This window comes from Oncorhynchus kisutch, unplaced genomic scaffold (genome assembly GCF_002021735.2).
Source record: "Oncorhynchus kisutch isolate 150728-3 unplaced genomic scaffold, Okis_V2 scaffold4040, whole genome shotgun sequence".
Taxonomy (NCBI): domain Eukaryota; kingdom Metazoa; phylum Chordata; class Actinopteri; order Salmoniformes; family Salmonidae; genus Oncorhynchus; species Oncorhynchus kisutch.
The window spans coordinates 182520-201979 of NW_022265985.1; the positions used below are offsets into that span (position 1 = coordinate 182520).

General features: G+C 47.3%; 2 protein-coding genes across 3 annotated transcripts; one reads left to right on the forward strand and one right to left on the reverse strand.

Annotated features, from left to right (window-relative positions):
- Positions 1-6544: 6544 nt before the first annotated feature.
- On the reverse strand, positions 6545-9813 carry LOC116373412 (mitotic-spindle organizing protein 1). The gene is made up of 3 exons (XM_031821976.1): positions 9546-9813; positions 9070-9215; positions 6545-7152 (listed from the first exon to the last, which is right to left on the reverse strand). The coding sequence occupies exons 1-3, from the start codon at positions 9598-9600 to the stop codon at positions 7138-7140; spliced, it is 216 nt and encodes a 71-aa protein (XP_031677836.1). The 5' UTR covers positions 9601-9813; the 3' UTR covers positions 6545-7137.
- A 53-nt stretch (positions 9814-9866) lies between these two features.
- LOC109881798 (protein aurora borealis) lies at positions 9867-19417 on the forward strand. 2 transcript variants are annotated; one of them, XM_031821973.1, is made up of 10 exons: positions 9867-9963; positions 10277-10444; positions 11153-11259; positions 13030-13160; positions 13316-13426; positions 13868-14121; positions 15228-15384; positions 15698-16380; positions 16677-16817; positions 18589-19417. In XM_031821973.1, the coding sequence occupies exons 2-10, from the start codon at positions 10292-10294 to the stop codon at positions 18610-18612; spliced, it is 1761 nt and encodes a 586-aa protein (XP_031677833.1). In that variant the 5' UTR covers positions 9867-9963; positions 10277-10291; the 3' UTR covers positions 18613-19417. The 2 variants fall into 2 exon arrangements, with proteins under 2 accessions (XP_031677833.1, XP_031677834.1); XM_031821974.1 differs by having other exon boundaries at positions 9961-10148.
- Positions 19418-19460: the final 43 nt, after the last annotated feature.

Genomic DNA, 19460 nt, shown 5'->3' on the forward strand with positions numbered 1-19460 from the left:
GAGATGGAGGGTTGAGACAGGAATGAGAAGAGAGCGCGAGGGAGAACAGGAATGAGGAGAGGGAGGGAAGAGTGGGAGGGGAGAGACAGGAATGAGAGAGAGGAGTGAGAGACAGGAATGAGAGAGGGGAGGGTGAGACAGAATGAGAGAGAGGGAGGGAGGGAGAGAGGGAGGGTGAGACAGGAATGAGAAAGAGGGAGGGTGAGAGGACTGAGATGAGAGAGGAGGGGGAGAGACAGGAATGAGAGAGAGGGAGGTGAGTGTGAGACAGGCATGAGAGAGAGGGGAGGTGAAACAGGAATGAGCTAGAGGGAGGGAGAGACAGGAATGAGAGAGAGGGAGGGTGAGACAGGAATGAGAGAGAGGGAGGGTGAGACAGGAATGAGAGAGAGGGAGGGTGAGACAGGAATGAGAGAGAGGGAGGGTGAGACAGGAATGAGAGAGAGGGAGGGAGGGAGAGAGGGAGGGTGAGACAGGAATGAGAGAGAGGGAGGGAGAGACAGGAATGAGAGAGAGGAGGGAGTGTGAGACAGGAATGAGAGAGAGGGAGGGTGAGACAGGAATGAGAGAGAGGAGGGAGGGAGGGAGGAGAGGGAGGGTGAGACAGGAATGAGAGAGAGGGAGGGAGAGACAGGAATGAGAGAGAGGGAGGGTGAGACAGGAATGAGAGAGAGGGAGGGAGAGACAGCAATGAGAGAGAGACAGACAGACCGAGACATTAGCCACATTTATAGCTGGTTCTAACATGCGCCCTTTGTGATTTTGATTTTGATCAGATTTTACATGTGTAAACTGGCAAGATCAGGATAAGATCAGGACAAGATCAGAACAAAGGAAACATGTAAGCGGCAGTCATAAACGGGGCTAGAGAGAGGCAGGAAAGAGGAGAAAGGAGAGGAGTCAGACAGGGTAGAAGAGGAGGAGACAGATAGACAGGGTAGAGAGAGGAGACAGACAGACAGACAGACAGACAGACAGACAGACAGACAGACAGACAGACAGACAGACAGACAGACAGACAGACAGACAGACAGACAGACAGACAGACAGACAGGGTAGAGAGAGGAGACAGACAGACAGGGTAGAGAGAGGAGACAGACAGGGTAGAGAGAGGAGACAGACAGGTTAGAGGAGAGGCAGAACGACCGTCAGACCAGCAGCCATCTGCTCATCTCCTGTTAATGAACAAAGCAAACAGCAGGAGTCAAGGCCAGCTCAGCTCCGCTCCAAACCCGGGTTCTTTTTATTGACAGAAACACACACACTTTAATTGTATTAGGCTTGATTAAAAACAGAGGCAAGGACACCTTTCAGACCTTACTGCTCTCCGCTTCAGTCAACTAACGGTAATGGAGTTGCTAGGCTGCGTTCCTGAGGAAGAGTCACTCGTTGTTGATCTGACTACAGGCCCAGGACTGAAGTAACTGCTGTCAGACCTTACTGCTCTCCGCTTCAGTCAACTAACGGTAATGGAGTCACTCGTTGTTGATCTGACTACAGGCCCAGGGTCGAAGTAACTGCTGTCAGACCTTACTGCTCTCCTCTTCAGTCAACTAATGGTAACGGAGTTGCTATGCTGTGTTCCTGAGGAAGAGTCACTCGTTGTTGATCTGACTACAGGCCCAGGGTTGAAGTAACTGCTGTCAGACCTTACTGCTCTCCTCTTCAGTCAACTAATGGTAACGGAGTTGCTAGGCTGTGTTCCTGAGGAAGAGTCACTCGTTGTTGATCTGACTACAGGCCCAGGGTTGAAGTAATTGCTGTCAGACCTTACTGCTCTCCTCTTCAGTCAACTAATGGTAATGGAGTTGCTAGGCTGTGTTCCTGAGGAAGAGTCACTCGTTGTTGATCTGACTACAGGCCCAGGACTGAAGTAACTGCTGTCAGACCTTACTGCTCTCCTTTTCAGTCAACTAATGGTAACGGAGTTGCTAGGCTGTGTTTCTGAGGAAGAGTCACTCGTTGTTGATCTGACTACAGGCCCAGGGTCGTAGTAACTGCTGTCAGACCTTACTGCTCTCCTCTTCAGTCAACTAATGGTAATGGAGTTGCTAGGCTGTGTTCCTGAGGAAGAGTCACTCGTTGTTGATCTGACTACAGGTCCAGGGTTGAAGTAACTGCTGTCAGACCTTACTGCTCTCCTCTTCAGTCAACTAATGGTAACGGAGTTGCTAGGCTGTGTTCCTGAGGAAGAGTCACTCGTTGTTGATCTGACTACAGGCCCAGGGTTGAAGTAACTGCTGTCAGACCTTACTGCTCGCCTCTTCAGTCAACTAATGGTAATGGAGTTGCTAGGCTGTGTTCCTGAGGAAGAGTCACTCGTTGTTGATCTGACTACAGGCCCAGGACTGAAGTAACTGCTGTCAGACCTTACTGCTCTCCTCTTCAGTCAACTAATGGTAACTGAGTTGCTAGGCTGTGTTCCTGAGGAAGAGTCACTCGTTGTTGATCTGACTACAGGCCCAGGACTGAAGTAACTGCTGTCAGACCTTACTGCTCTCCTCTTCAGTCAACTAATGGTAACGGAGTTGCTAGGCTGTGTTCCTGAGGAAGAGTCACTCGTTGTTGATCTGACTACAGGCCCAGGGTTGAAGTAAATGCTGTAACGTTCACTGTGCCTATGGAAAAAGGCTTCTAGGAAGTACACTGTATACTGAGTAACCGATACTAAGGTCACAATGTTTAAAGGGGAAATCAGCAGTTGCTACATCCATTTTTGGACTTAATTTGTATAAATTAATGATATGTACCCATTGATTCTTGAAGAATATAAAGTATTAATGCCTCATGAACTCAGTTCAACTGTCGTACCCCGTCAGAACCCAAAATATAAGCCTGTTTTACTCCAGTGTTTATAAACAAAGTACATGTAAACAAACACGATATGAAACATGGTTCAAATGAACATGTTGATATCCTGGATGGTCAGTCCTTGCATCAATAGCTCTAACTATAAACTGTAGATCGGTGAAATTTCTCCAGCCCCATCCCTCAGCCTTTTACCGAAACAGGGGGGGGGGCGCTTTGTTATCGTTTCTACTGCTGATTGCCGCTTTACAAGCAGACGATTGAGCTATTTGGAAATGTGATGATAACAAAGACAGGTCTGATTTCCATCATTAACTGTAGGCCTACAATATATTTGTAATGTAATCATCATTGATTGTAATATGGTTAGTCTCAGCAGCCACAGCTGGCTGTATCCAAACATCCCCATTGGTCATCAACTATTATTGTAGCCTACAACATGATGATGATAAACTCTCGTATTTACAGCCTCAAGATGATGATGATGCTGTTCATCTCGCGCCGTATTCGATACCGTGGGTCCCGTGCGCAGCACATATCAAATACCAAACAGATGGCTGGTAGACAAACAAGCTAATTTATCTCCGAGCCAGCGGCGGGGAACAAATGGAAGTCTTTTCTCACCTACCGAAGCTAAATGTTGATTTTTCTTCTCTTCTTCATTCCTCCACATTTAGCAGCTGGCTGCCTGCGCGTTTCACATCAACTCAAATGAAAGACAATCTTGTTTTCATTAATTTCCAACACAGTGAGTCTCTTGTTATGGAGATTAAAACGAGTCTGTGATGCCCATCATTTGTCTTGATGATAGACTGGGGGCCCCAACCCAGAGATGCCAATACACTACATACGGTTTGCCTGGGTAGATGTATCTATTAAATGCCTGACTGTATTTGATAGACCACATGTGTCTTACTGCTCCCACAACACAGGAAACAAATGTTCAGCCACTGTGCAGGGCACCTTGGAAGGGCCCTGCTGAAGGGAACAACTACCTGCAACCAGTAGCCTTGTTAACAGTTCATCCTGCACCCTTAAAAAACAACAACACCCACCCAAGATTAAGGCAGCAGGGGGTAACTGCCCCCCCAACACATTCCCTAGTCTGTCACTGCTCTTACTCAACAACAAAAATGTCCTCATCGCAACTTTTGGAGATATTTCAACAAAACGATTTTGTGATAAGTTGATTAAATTATTTGAAATGTTGTAGATATATATGAATATAGTTAGATCTATAATTGTTGTTTAAATGTACAAGTAGGAGAGCCTTAAGATAAATAATCAAGAGAGAAACATGTAGATAATTTTTTTGTAAAGTAGTAATATGTTGGATGACTGCAGCAGTTTTTAAATTGGCATCTCTCCCCCTGTTTTCAGTCACAGGTGGGGACTGGATTAGGTCTGAGCAGTGCAGGAGTTGGACTCATGAGTTGTGCTCCAATTTGACTGGGGATCGCTTTATTTGTGACCTACACTACCAGTCAACAGTTTGGACACACCTCCTCATTCAAGGGTTTTTCTTTATTTTGACTATTTTCTACATTGTAGAATAATAGTGAAGACATCAGAACTATGAACTAACACATATGGAATCATGTAGTAAACAAAAAAGTGTTAAACAAATCAAAATATATTTTATATTTGAGATTATTCAAAGTAGCCACCCTTTGCAGGGTAGCCTAGTGGTTAGAGCGTTGGACTAGTAACCGGAAGGTTGCAAGTTCAAACCCCCGAGCTGACAAGGTACAAATCTGTCGTTCTGCCCCTGAACAGGCAGTTTACCCACTGTTCCTAGGCTGTCATTGAAAATAAGAATTTGTTCTTAACTGACTTGCCTGGTTAAATAAAGGTAAAATAAATTTAAAAAAAATATTCTACAATGCAGAAAATAGTGAATATAAAGGAAAAACCGTTGAATGAGTCGGAGTGTCCACACGTTGGACAGGTACTGTATGTACACTTTGGACAGGTACTGTATGTACACTTTGGACAGGTACTGTATGTACACTTTGGACAGGTACTGTATGTACACGTTGGACAGGTACTGTATGTACACGTTGGACAGGTACTGTATGTACACTTTGGACAGGTACTGTATGTACACGTTGGACAGGTACTGTATGTACACGTTGGACAGGTACTGTATGTACACTTTGGACAGGTACTGTATGTACACTTTGGACAGGTACTGTATGTACACGTTGGACAGGTACTGTATGTACACGTTGGACAGGTACTGTATGTACACGTTGGACAGGTACTGTATGTACACTTTGGACAGGTACTGTATGTACACTTTGGACAGGTACTGTATGTACACGTTGGACAGGTACTGTATGTACACGTTGGACAGGTACTGTATGTACACTTTGGACAGGTACTGTATGTACACGTTGGACAGGTACTGTATGTACACGTTGGACAGGTACTGTATGTACACTTTGGACAGGTACTGTATGTACAAATGCAATAGCAGAACATAAGCTGCCACATCAATGTTACACTGAATTAATTAGTTAAGTTATTAAATGTTATACCCTATTGTCATTTTATATTATTAGTTATATTCATTCCAATTTTTAAAAAATGTATTAATTAAAAACAACTATTGAAAAACCTTTTGATCCTGAATGAAATGTTAAAGACGGTTGGGATTTAAAACCTTGCATTATTCAAATCATATTTAGTGCAATTGTACATCATGGATTGTATTGAAAAGGAACAAAGAGCAAAGAAAATGAATGTGCAGGTGAGTTAAAAAGAGGGACTTAATATTAATGGTGACACCATCCCCCCCCCCCCCCCCCCACATATTTTATTTAAATAATTTAAATAAAAACAACTAGACTTAGATTTCCAGTATTACTTACTAAAGAATGTCTAAATTAAACTGATTAAATGGATTTTAACACTCTTGTGTGAAACCCTATGGCACAAACTGCTACCGGGGTAACTGGCACAATCTGCTACCGGGGTAACTGGCACAATCTGCTACCGGGGTAACTGGCACAATCTGCTACCGGGGTAACTGGCACAATCTGCTACCGGGGTAACTGGCACCGCAGGCACTTTAAAACACCCCTTTCCTAAAAACATTTCATGAAATAACTCAACTAAAGAAGTGAACAATAGCCATTTATTTCCCTTTCTAGTTAATTCACCAAAGCATGACCTTCATCCACATACAATGCTTTCTCCAAATGTAGCTTTTTTGTGTCAGCAATTAGACATCGTTCTTAGGGGGGGGGGGGCTAGTTACCCGCTAGTTCCCTACCTTCTTTGTTCTTATTACTTGTGCAGAGACATTTTCCTGAGATCTCCAATTGAAAGATATTTAACTAGGCAAGTCAAGAGGAAATTCTTATTTACAATGACGGCCTACCCCGGCCAAACCCTAATGACACTGGGCCAATTGTGGATGCTGCCCTATGGGTCTCCCAATCACAGCCAGTTGTGATACAGCCTGGAATCGAACCAGGGTCTGTAGTGACACCTCTTACACTGAGATGTAGTGCCTTAGACCGTTGCGCCACTCAGGTGTCCAGGTGTCCTTTTCAGAGAATTCCTCAACAGAAGAACATTGCAGACAGAGGACTTGGAGGATATAGTATCTACACCTATTTATGACTCTTTTTAATTTAACTAGGTAAACTTTTCTACTGGAAAACTGTGTAGTACTTCTGAATTATCATATCATGATCTAATGAGTAAGTAAAGAAACACTGCCACCTGGTGGATATAAAATGCAACTACTTTTAATATTGAGTTCCATCCATCATTGACAATCCTGGACACTTCGAGAGAGAGAAAAAATAACTTTGACATGCCAGACATTGAAGGAAAAAAACTGACATTAAATTAATATAAAACTACACACAATTCGCAATAAATAAGACTTTTTTTTTTACACATCCAAAAAGCCATGAAGGAATCGAAAACAACCCATCATTGTAGCACTGTGTGATGGGGAGTGCCAATCATTAGGCTTCCTTCAGTCAGAAGAAAGACGACTGAACTGACAACCTATATGATTGAGGGAGGGAGGGGTACTGAAACACTGGATATCAGGGCATTGCAGTCATTAATATTGTCAGATTGCACACCAAGCTGATGACAGGAACACAAGGAGAATTGGCCACTGATGTTGCCAGACCAAATGTTAAAACACACACCATATTTCTTCAAATGAAGCCGGGGATCAAATCCAGAGGCACGAGGAATAGGTCAGGGTAATAGACGCTCACTATTTGGCAATATTGTGAAATTTGACTGCGTGAAAAGACTTCCGCTCAGCAGAATTGTTTTGTTGGGATCCGTCTCAGATCTTCAGTTGTCAGAGGCCTGGAACAGAAGGCAGACAAATATTGGCAGATTTTTTACACATGAAGTTTGTGACTAAGTTTGTGACTACAGGTGCAACACAGTGGTGAGGCAGAGATGGAGGTACTGAGATCCAGTCAGAAAACACCTAGCCTATCAGATTGAAGCATAATGGACTCATTAAAACAGTGCCAGTTATGTGAAGGATAACCACAGCAATTGACCTTGTCCTGTACAGGGCAGAGTCTAATACAGGGCTCTCCAACCCTGTTCCTGGAGAGCTACAGTCCTGTACAGGGCAGAGTCTAATACAGGGCTCTCCAACCCTGTTCCTGGAGAGCTACGGTCCTGTACAGGGCAGAGTTTAATACTGGGCTCTCCAACCCTGTTCCTGGAGAGCTACGGTCCTGTACAGGGCAGAGTCTAATACAGGGCTCTCCAACCCTGTTCCTGGAGAGCTACGGTCCTGTACAGGGCAGAGTCTAATACAGGGCTCTCCAACCCTGTTCCTGGAGAGCTACAGTCCTGTACAGGGCAGTCTAATACAGGGCTCTCCAACCCTGTTCCTGGAGAGCTACGGTCCTGTACAGAGCAGAGTCTAATACAGGGCTCTCCAACCCTGTTCCTGGAGAGCTACAGTCCTGTACAGGGCAGAGTCTAATACAGGGCTCTCCAACCCTGTTCCTGGAGAGCTACGGTCCTGTACAGGGCAGAGTCTAATACAGGGCTCTCCGACCCTGTTCCTGGAGAGCTACGGTCCTGTACAGGGCAGAGTCTAATACAGGGCTCTCCGACCCTGTTCCTGGAGAGCTACGGTCCTGTACAGGGCAGAGTCTAATACAGGGCTCTCCGACCCTGTTCCTGGAGAGCTACGGTCCTGTACAGGGCAGAGTCTAATACAGGGCTCTCCGACCCTGTTCCTGGAGAGCTACGGTCCTGTACAGGGCAGAGTCTAATACAGGGCTCTCCAACCCTGTTCCTGGAGAGCTACGGTCCTGTACAGGGCAGAGTCTAATACAGGGCTCTCCGACCCTGTTCCTGGAGAGCTACGGTCCTGTACAGGGCAGAGTCTAATACAGGGCTCTCCAACCCTGTTCATGGAGAGCTACGGTCCTGTACAGGGCAGAGTCTAATACAGGGCTCTCCGACCCTGTTCCTGGAGAGCTACGGTCCTGTACAGGGCAGAGTCTAATACAGGGCTCTCCGACCCTGTTCCTGGAGAGCTACGGTCCTGTACAGGGCAGAGTCTAATACAGGGCTCTCCGACCCTGTTCCTGGAGAGCTACGGTCCTGTACAGGGCAGAGTCTAATACAGGGCTCTCCGACCCTGTTCCTGGAGAGCTACGGTCCTGTACAGGGCAGAGTCTAATACAGGGCTCTCCGACCCTGTTCCTGGAGAGCTACGGTCCTGTACAGGGCAGAGTCTAATACAGGGCTCTCCAACCCTGTTCCTGGAGAGCTACGGTCCTGTACAGGGCAGAGTCTAATACAGGGCTCTCCAACCCTGTTCCTGGAGAGCTACGGTCCTGTACAGGGCAGTCTAATACAGGGCTCTCCAACCCTGTTCCTGGAGAGCTACGGTCCTGTACAGAGCAGAGTCTAATACAGGGCTCTCCAACCCTGTTCCTGGAGAGCTACGGTCCTGTACAGAGCAGAGTCTAATACAGGGCTCTCCAACCCTGTTCCTGGAGAGCTACGGTCCTGTACAGAGCAGAGTCTAATACAGGGCCCTCCAACCCTGTTCCTGGAGAGCTACGGTCCTGTACAGAGCAGAGTCCATTTAGTCCTAGTCCCATTGAGTCTCTATAGCAGGGCCCACGGGAGAAACTTGGTCCAGACAATATTTGGTTCTCAAAAGTGTGGGCAACCTTGTTCTATTGTGTCTCTATTGACTCCATTCTGTAAGTACCTATCCCTGTCCCCTGAACATGGCCTTACTTTTAGTGAATCGGAGGCTTTACGTAGCTCCTTGATGACAGAGGACAGGGCCTCTGGGTTGATGCCCTGCTCACACAGCCTGACACAGATAGACAGAGACTCCATGTCCAGTCCTGTGTTCAATAGCCTAGAGATCTCCAGCAGCACTTGTGGGGAAAAGTAGGAGAGAAAATAACAACATGAAATTGGTACCCTAGCTACCCATTGTCTGGCACATAACGAGCTGTATTGTTTAAACCATGTCGCCTTTCAAGATAAGTGTCCTCACTAATACTGTTGTGTGGTGGACTGTTGCCATGGGTACAGAACGAAATGTGATAAATAGCTAGCTAGCTAAAGTTACCTAGCTAACTACCTTACTGTCAAGCCAATCTTGAGGCATTGCAATCAATAGTGTGTCACATTGGTAAAAACACATATCTAGGTTCTACAACAGACATTATCATAACCTAGCAAGCTAACGTTAGCTAACTCACCATCCATCGTTTCTCGGACAGCATTCATGTTGTTAGCATTAGCACTGCTAGCCATGATCAATTCGTGTGGGACCTCCGAGAGTAACTCAACAGCAACTTCAACAGTTCAAGCTGATTTACAAAAATACTTCTACTATCACAACCCCGTCATTTGGATAAATTAGAAATAGTACATTTGTTGATAAAGTCTACCATGAGTATATACTTTGCTAGTTAGCTTACTAACGACCACACAAGCAAAAGGAAGTGACGTTGATGTAAATTTAGAGCGTTCTGAAATCTTCAATCGGATTGGTTATCAGGCACTTCCTGTTCATTTCTATTGGTCAATGGGGGTTGTGGGAAAATTGAAATTAACGTTTGAAACAACTGACTCTGGAACCTTATTTTGGTTGTGTTGAAAACTTCTGCAGCTGCTGTAAGTATCAGGGCTCTAATATAAAATAACATATCGAATAGATCTATCAAATGAACCTCTCAGAATAGTTGCCGAAGCCTTAGCTAGCCAGGCATTTAACGAAACGTTTGGGATAGCTAGTATGTACTAGATTGTGGGACCAACAGCCAGCTAGTTTAGCTAACGTTAGCTAGCTACTCTTTCACGTAAGTAAGGTTTGTTCTCTTGATAGTATTACAGTAATTGTTTGGCTTTCTCTAGTACTTAGATTAACATACTATTTATACTGGATCAAAGCTGATTCATGTTTGAATTCCTGCATCAATGGGTTCAGGTTTGTGGCCATACTATGGGAGATCTTCCAGATGTCCAGATCACTCCTGAGACTCCAGGGAGGGCAGCTATCCGTAACCCCTTCGAGAGCCCCAACGACTACCATCGCCTGCAAGAATCCGTGGTCCCCAGCCCCTCTGTCTTCAAGTCCTCCAAGACCTCTGCAACCGTAGGTGTAAACCTACACTGAGTGTACAAAACATTGAGTTGCCTTTTGACATCAGAACAGCCTCAGTTCGTCGGGGGCATGGACTACAAGGTGTAGAAAGCGTTCCACAGGGAAGCTGGCCCATATTGACTTACAATGCTTCCCACAGGTGTGTCAAGTTGGCTGGATGTCCTTTGGTTGGTGGACCATTATTGATCCACACGGGAAACTGTTGAGTGAAAAACCCAGCAGTGGTGCAGTTCTGGCCACCCTCAAACAGGTGCCCCTGGCACCTGCTAGCATTCCCTGTTCAAAGGCACTTAAATCTTTTGTCTTGCCCATTCACCCTCTGAATGGCACATATACACAATCCATGTCTCAAGGCTTACAAATCCTTATTTAACCGTCTCCTCCCCTCCATCTTCACTGATTGAAGTGGATTTAAAAAGAGACTTCAATAAAATATCATAGCTTTCACCTGGTCAGTCTGTCATCCTAATATTTTGTACACATTTATGGTCTGGTCTCATACATATCTTGTGTAGTTCACCCACTTCGATAGCCTGAAGGACATGATCAGCAAGTCAGTTAACATGTTTGTCTCCTTCAGAAGTCCTGTCATTGTCCTCTTGTGAACGTAATCACCTGTTTTACAGAGCCACCTGGTGACGTTCCTTCAATCACTACCTGAATTGTTATTTTCAATGTTTTCTTGATCATTGTTTTCAGACACCAGCCAAGTTTAAATGGGACATAGATGAGATGTCTAGCCTGCTTCCTGTGGACATAGACGCTGAGGATATCCACCGCCAGTCCTTGTACCTCAGTCAGACCAGGTGAGGAACTAGTAACCAGTCCATGTACCTAGGTCAGACCAGGTGAGGAACTAGTAACCAGTCCTTGTACTGCAGTCAGACCAGTTGAGGAACTAGTAACCAGTCCATGTACTGCAGTCAGACCAGGTGAGGAACTAGTAACCAGTCCTTGTACCTAGGTCGGACCAGTCCATGTACTGCAGTCAGACCAGGTGAGGAACTAGTAACCAGTCTATGTACTGCAGTCAGACCAGTTGAGGAACTAGTAACCAGTCCATGTACTGCAGTCAGACCAGGTGAGGAACTAGTAACCAGTCCTTGTACCTAGGTCGGACCAGTCCATGTACTGCAGTCAGACCAGGTGAGGAACTAGTAACCAGTCTATGTACTGTAGTCAGACCAGGTGAGGAACTAGTAACCAGTCTATGTACTGCAGTCAGACCAGGTGAGGAACTAGTAACCAGTCCTTGTACTGCAGTCAGACCAGGTGAGGAACTAGTAACCAGTCCTTGTACTGCAGTCAGACCAGGTGAGGAACTAGTAACCAGTCCTTGTACCTAGGTCGGACCAGTCCATGTATCTCAGTCAGACCAGGTGAGGAACTAGTAACCAGTCCTTGTACTGCAGTCAGACCAGGTGAGGAACTAGTAACCAGTCCTTGTACTGCAGTCAGACCAGGTGAGGAACTAGTAACCAGTCCTTGTACTGCAGTCAGACCAGGTGAGGAACTAGTAACCAGTCCATGTACTGCAGTCAGACCAGGTGAGGAACTAGTAACCAGTCCTTGTACCTAGGTCGGACCAGTCCATGTACTGCAGTCAGACCAGGTGAGGAACTAGTAACCAGTCTATGTACTGTAGTCAGAACAGGTGAGTAACTAGTAACCAGTCTATGTACTGCAGTCAGACCTGTTGAGGAACTAGTAACCAGTCCATGTACTGCAGTCAGACCAGGTGAGGAACTAGTAACCAGTCCTTGTACCTAGGTCGGACCAGTCCATGTACTGCAGTCAGACCAGGTGAGGAACTAGTAACCAGTCTATGTACTGTAGTCAGACCAGGTGAGGAACTAGTAACCAGTCTATGTACTGCAGTCAGACCAGGTGAGGAACTAGTAACCAGTCCTTGTACTGCAGTCAGACCAGGTGAGGAACTAGTAACCAGTCCTTGTACTGCAGTCAGACCAGGTGAGGAACTAGTAACCAGTCCATGTACCTCAGTCAGACCAGGTGAGGAACTAGTAACCAGTCCTTGTACTGCAGTCAGACCAGGTGAGGAACTAGTAACCAGTCCTTGTACCTAGGTCGGACCAGTCCATGTATCTCAGTCAGACCAGGTGAGGAACTAGTAACCAGTCCTTGTACTGCAGTCAGACCAGGTGAGGAACTAGTAACCAGTCCTTGTACTGCAGTCAGACCAGGTGAGGAACTAGTAACCAGTCCTTGTACTGCAGTCAGACCAGGTGAGGAACTAGTAACCAGTCCATGTACCTCAGTCAGACCAGGTGAGTAACTAGTAACCAGTCCTTGTACTGCAATCAGACCAGGTGAGGAACTAGTAAGTAGTCCTTGTACCTAGGTCAGACCAGGTGAGGAACTAGTAACCAGTCCTTGTACCTAGGTCGGACCAGTCCATGTACTGCAGTCAGACCAGGTGAGGAACTCTGACCAGGTTAAGGTTCACAATGCACACAAGACAAATGGGGAGCACTTTGAAATAGAACCGCTGCTGAGAGGTTGGGGGTATTGGTTTATTGGTCTGGTAACAGCTTTGTTTTTTTGAAAACATCCAGGATGGATTCTGACATCGAGGAGAAACGTCAGAATGCCATCGAGCAGTTTTTCACTAAAGGCGCCATTGTGCCTTCACCATGGACCGAACCAACAAGCAAACAGAAATCAGCACAGATGCACTTTGGGAAGAGTAAGTGAATCCAATGAGTTGGAGTTGAGTCGCTTTTCACTCACCAACACACACACACACACACATTATAGTGTTTTATTTTCTATTTCCTGAATAACTGTTATGTTCAGCTATTTCTATGGATGTTAAAAATGTGTAAATGTTTCTATCTTCAGGTTCCATGTCCCCACTGATACTAGAAGAGCCACTACCAACTAAAAAAACCACAGTAGGCTGCCAGACAGTCCTGTCCTTACCTGTGGACTTCCACCTGGACAAAATATTAGGTAAACCTTTACACGTCCGTGAACACTCCATACACGTCATATTTATCTCTGTGCAGATACAACTTATCAGGTCTCAAATAACCTCTCTGTCTGTCTCTGTTTGTGTCTCTGTCTGTCTCTGTTTATGTCTCTGTCTGTCTCTGTTTATGTCTCTGTCTGTCTCTGTTTATGTCTCTGTCTGTCTCTGTTTATGTCTCTGTCTGTCTCTGTTTATGTCTGTCTCTGTTTATGTCTCTGTCTGTCTCTGTCTGTCTCTGTCTGTCTGTCTCTGTCTGTCTCTGTCTGTCTGTCTCTGTTTGTGTGTCTGTCTGTCTGTTTGTGTCTCTGTCTGTCTGTCTCTGTTTGTCTCTGTTTGTGTCTCTGTCTGTGTCTCTGTTTGTGTCTCTGTCTCTGTTTGTGTCTCTGTCTGTGTCTCTCTCGGCTGTCCCTCGCCCACCCCAGGAGAATACTACAGATTGAAGGAGGTGTCTCAGCAGGATCAGGTTCAGGAGACCCTGAGCTCCTCGTCTCTGAGACGGAAGTTGTTTCTGGACGGCCAAGGGAGTGGCTCGGAGTCCTCTAACCCCCCCAGCCCAGAAGGAGGAGGAGGGGAGGGAGAGCCCCCTGGGGGAGGGGATAGAGATTTCCTCTCACCCATGAGTGCCTCTCCTCTGTCCTGCCCGTTGTCTGGCATGTCTGCCCTGACCCCCTCCACTGTAAGTGTGCCACTATTCAATGTGAATGGTGTCTGACCAGTGTGTACAATTACAGTTTAAGGGAAACATGCAGCAAATGTGGTTTGTTGCTTTGGTTCTAAGCATGGGTTGTTATTATCACAGGGCTGCCCAATCCTTTTCCTGGAGAGCTGCCATCCAAAAGGTTTTCACTGGGTCGGGTTAGTTACAACTGGGGTTGGAGTGAGAACCTACAGGAGGATAGCTCTCCAGGAACAGGGTTGGAGTGAACCTACAGGAGGGTAGCTCTCCAGGAACAGGGTTGGAGTGAAAACCTACAGGAGGTTAGCTCTCCAGGAACAGGGTTGGAGTGAACCTACAGGAGGGTAGCTCTCCGGGAACGGGGTTGGAGTGAAAACCTTCAGGAGGGTAGCTCTCCAGGAACAGGGTTGGAGTGAACCTACAGGAGGGTAGCTCTCCAGGAACAGGGTTGGAGTGAAAACCTACAGGAGGATAGCTCTCCAGGAACAGGGTTGGAGTGAAAACCTACAGGAGGGTAGCTCTCCAGGAACAGGGTTGGAGTGAACACCTACAGGAGGGTAGCTCTCCAGGAACGGGGTTGGAGTGAAAACCTACAGGAGGGTAGCTCTCCAGGAACAGGGTTGGAGTGAACACCTACAGGAGGATAGCTCTCCAGGAACAGGGTTGGAGTGAACACCTACAGGAGGATAGCCCTCCAGGAACAGGGTTGGAGAGAACACCTACAGGAGGGTAGCGCTCCGGGAACAGGGTTGGAGTGAACACCTACAGGAGGGTAGCTCTCCAGGAACAGGGTTGGAGTGAAAACCTACAGGAGGGTAGCTCTCCGGGAACGGGGTTGGAGTGAAAACCTACAGGAGGGTAGCTCTCCGGGAACGGGGTTGGAGTGAAAACCTACAGGAGGGTAGCTCTCCAGGAACAGGGTTGGAGTTAAAACCTACAGGAGGGTAGCTCTCCGGGAACAGGACAGCTCTGCTATAGCAGATGCTATATTCCTTCTAAAGTGGTACTGTGTATAACATCTAGGAGGGAATCTGTGTGAGGAAGAATCACAAAGGATTTCAAATAAAGACATAACCACTCGTTTCCTCTCTCTCTTTGTTTCAAAGGGTCTTTTCTCGTCCAGCCCTATCCAGGGTCGTTACCGAACCTACAGCCTGGGAAGTGTCACCAGCCCCCTGTGCCCTGAGCGGTCTTCTCCTGCTGGCTTCCAGTCCCCTGCCCTGTCCCCCATCGGGCCCCAGTTCACACAGACACCCGTAGCAGGTATACGAGTCTGTTAAAGAGGTGTTTTACGTCCTTAATGGCATAATGTGTCTTAAATGTTCTTGTTATACCATAAATCTGATGCGGCTTTGGAGACAGTATCTATGGAAACTGATTGAATACGTCTGTGCAGATTTGCACAGTCATCTTTTACGGACCTCGACCTGTTGAGTCAAGTCATTAGGTGAAAAGGTATCCATGTTGTTGGTCATTTGAGTGATGCTGTGATTGTCTTTCTCGTCTAGGAGAGAGGAGGAAAGATATCCATGTTGTTGGTCATTTGAGTGATGCCGTGATTGTCTTTCTCGTCTAGGAGAGAGGAGGAAGCTGAGCTTCGTGACCCCTGAAGGTGTTCCCCTAGACATGGACATCAACTCCTGTACAGAGAGCCCCTATGTAGATGGCTGTTCCCCCATCCGCTTCTGCTCCTCCCTCCAGCCCCCGGGCCGGACCCAGGTCAACCCTCAGCTCAGACCCGGAGCCCGCTGCTGGGCCTCACCCCCAACCATCTCCCCCAACCCTTCCCTCCAGCCCCCGGGCCGGACCCAGGTCAACCCTCAGCTCAGACCCGGAGCCCACTGCTGGGCCTCACCCCCAACCATCTCCCCCAACCCTTCCCTCCTGGACCAGGGCAATATATGTCCTTCTACTTCACTACCACCCATGGAGATGGGCTCCTGTTCCCCCTCTCCGGTGCCGTGTGTACCCAGGACCAGTGGGGGTCTGCTGGGGATGGAGAGGCTGTGTGAGGGGGGTTCGGGGATGGACCAGCCTCTGTTGGACTCAGTGAAGATGGAGGAGGAGGTGGAGGAGAACGGCGAGGTGGAAGTGGACATCCCTGTGGAAGAGGAGGAGGAGGAAGGAGGTGTGACTCCTGTTGGTGTCCGGTTGACCAGCTCCCGTGTGGGGGCGAGCGTGATGGCAGCGGAGGCGTCTCATCTGTTTGTGTCTCTGCTAGCTGAAGGAAGCAGCATCCCTTATGATAACAGCATGCAGGTCTGTATCCTGACGGCCGTCTACTGACTAAACCGCTCTAATCACAACAGAATAGACCTCTGACAAGCTGGACACCAATTTTAAATTTCAGAAAAGGCATTTTCATGTTTATAATTTTTTGGGGAAGAGTTACACTGACATGTATGTTACAATGACTGTGTTTTTGACACATTATTTTGCACTAAAATGTTATTGGGTTGAATGTACACAGATGGATCACGTACTTTGAATTATTCTTCTATTTTTGATGACCATGTTAATGGGAGTGATTTGAACTGCCTGTTTGCTCTGTGTAGGTGGACAGTGGGTACAACACATACGCTGGCACCGCCAGCCTGATAGATGCCATGAGTTCAGACAGCCAGAGTAAGGAGTCGTTTGACGCAGCACACAACCCCGACGAGGTCTTCCCTCACAGCAGACACACTAAGACCAAGGTAACGGAACCCACACTAAGACCAAGGTAACGGAACCCACACTAAGACCAAGGTAACGGAACCCACACTAAGACCAAGGTAACGGAACCCACACTAAGACCAAGGTAACGGAACCCACACTAAGACCAAGGTAACGGAACCCACACTAAGACCAAGGTAACGGAACCCACACTGAGACCAAGGTAACGGAACCCACACTGAGACCAAGGTAACGGAACCCACACTGAGACCAAGGTAACGGAACCCACAGCAGACACACTGAGACCAAGGTAACGGAACCCACAGCAGACACACTGAGACCAAGGTAACGGAACCCACAGCAGACACACTGAGACCAAGGTAACGGAACCCACACTAAGACCAAGGTAACGGAACCCACAGCAGATACACTAAGACCAAGGTAACGGAACCCACAGCAGATACACTAAGACCAAGGTAACGGAACCCACAGCAGACACACTGGGGTAACGGAACCCACAGCAGACACACTGGGGTAACGGAACCCACAGCAGACACACTGAGGTAACGGAACCCACAGCAGACACACTGAGGTAACGGAACCCACAGCAGACACACTGAGGTAACGGAACCCACAGCAGACACACTGAGGTAACGGAACCCACAGCAGACACACTGAGGTAACGGAACCCACAGCAGACACACTGAGGTAACGGAACCCACAGCAGACACACTGAGGTAACGGAACCCACAGCAGACACACTGAGGTAACGGAACCCACAGCAGACACACTGAGGTAACGGAACCCACAGCAGACACACTGAGGTAACGGAACCCACAGCAGACACACTGAGGTAACGGAACCCACAGCAGACACACTGAGGTAACGGAACCCACAGCAGACACACTGAGGTAACGGAACCCACAGCAGACACACTGAGGTAACGGAACCCACAGCAGACACACTGGGGTAACGGAACCCACAGCAGACACACTGGGGTAACGGAACCCACAGCAGACACACTGGGGTAACGGAACCCACAGCAGACACACTGGGGTAACGGAACCCACAGCAGACACACTGGGGTAACGGAACCCACAGCAGACACACTGGGGTAACGGAACCCACAGCAGACACACTGGGGTAACGGAACCCGCAGCAGACACACTGAGGTAACGGAACCCGCAGCAGACACACTGAGGTAACGGAACCCGCAGCAGACACACTAAGACCTAGGTAACGGAACCCACAGCAGACACACTAAGACCAAGGTAACGGAACCCACAGCAGACACACCGAGGTAACGTAACTGGGGGTAGAAGCTGTTCAGCAGTCTGGCGGCCGGGGGGGTAGAAGCTGTTCAGCAGTCTGACGGGCGGCCTGGGGGTAGAAGCTGTTCAGCAGTCTGACGGACGGCCTAGGGGTAGAAGCTGTTCAGCAGTCTGACGGGCGGCCTGGGGGTAGAAGCTGTTCAGCAGTCTGACGGGCGGCCTGGGGGTAGAAGCTGTTCAGCAGTCTGACGGCCTGAGGGGTAGAAGCTGTTCAGCGGTCTGACGGCCTGGGGGTAGAAGCTGTTCAGCGGTCTGACGGCCTGGGTGGTAGAAGCTGTTCAGGAGACTTTTGGTCCCAGACTTGGTACTCCGGTACCTCTTGCTGTGTAGCAGAGAGAATAACTTAGATTGCTGGAGTCTTTGACAATGTTTAGGTCTTTCCTCTGACACCAGAATTAATGGTATTTAATGTGTGTTTACACGTTGCTCAACCATGATTTGTCGTGGTACAGCTTATGGACAATCCTTTTTTGTTTTCCAGACTGTTTTTCCTCAACCCCATTGAGTGAGCTGATTGGAGGAGAACACAAGGAAGCCCCTCCCACCTTCAACCTCCCAGCTGAAGCTAATGATGATGTTTTGCCATGTTTTAAAGCGGCCGTGTCGGGGTGTATTCATTAGTCGGATTCTGTTGGAAACCCTTTACTCTAGACATGGAACCTACCTGAATTTGTCCAATAGAAACAAACTGTTGCCAAACACTTTTATTTAGAGTGAATCGTGTACTGAATAACACCCCGGCTAAGTGACAATGTTAAGATGCCGCCATTCGCACAAATGAACCTTGAAATGAATTCCTATTGGCGCTAGCTATCCCTCGTAGTGGAGTTGAAATGGCAGCCTATATAGTGCACTAGCCCTGTGGGCGTTGGTCAGTAGTGCACTATATAGGGAATAAGGTGCTGTTTTGGAAAACTTAGTGTTGACATGAACAAGGGACAGATGAAACTTGACTTTCAGTTATGTATTTTATATTCTTGTTGATTGTGAATTTAGCATTATTTTTAATCAGTTAAACAATTACAGGAATGTGAATTGTGATAAAGGGTTTTTATTGTACATTGTTATAAATATTTGTATAACTGCAGAGCTCCCCTTTAATCAAAGCGTTTTATGGAGGAAGTGTTATTGAATGAGTGTAACGTTCTGACTAGACCACTGAGACACATTAAATGTTGTACAACTAGAAGGCTAGAGGCTCTATGTTCTGACTAGACCACTGAGACACATTAAATGTTGTACAACTGGAAGGCTAGAGGCTCTATGTTCTGACTAGACCACTGAGACACATTAAATGTTGTACAACTGGGCTACTCTTCAGTTTCCTGGCTACATGTGAATTAAAGGCACCTA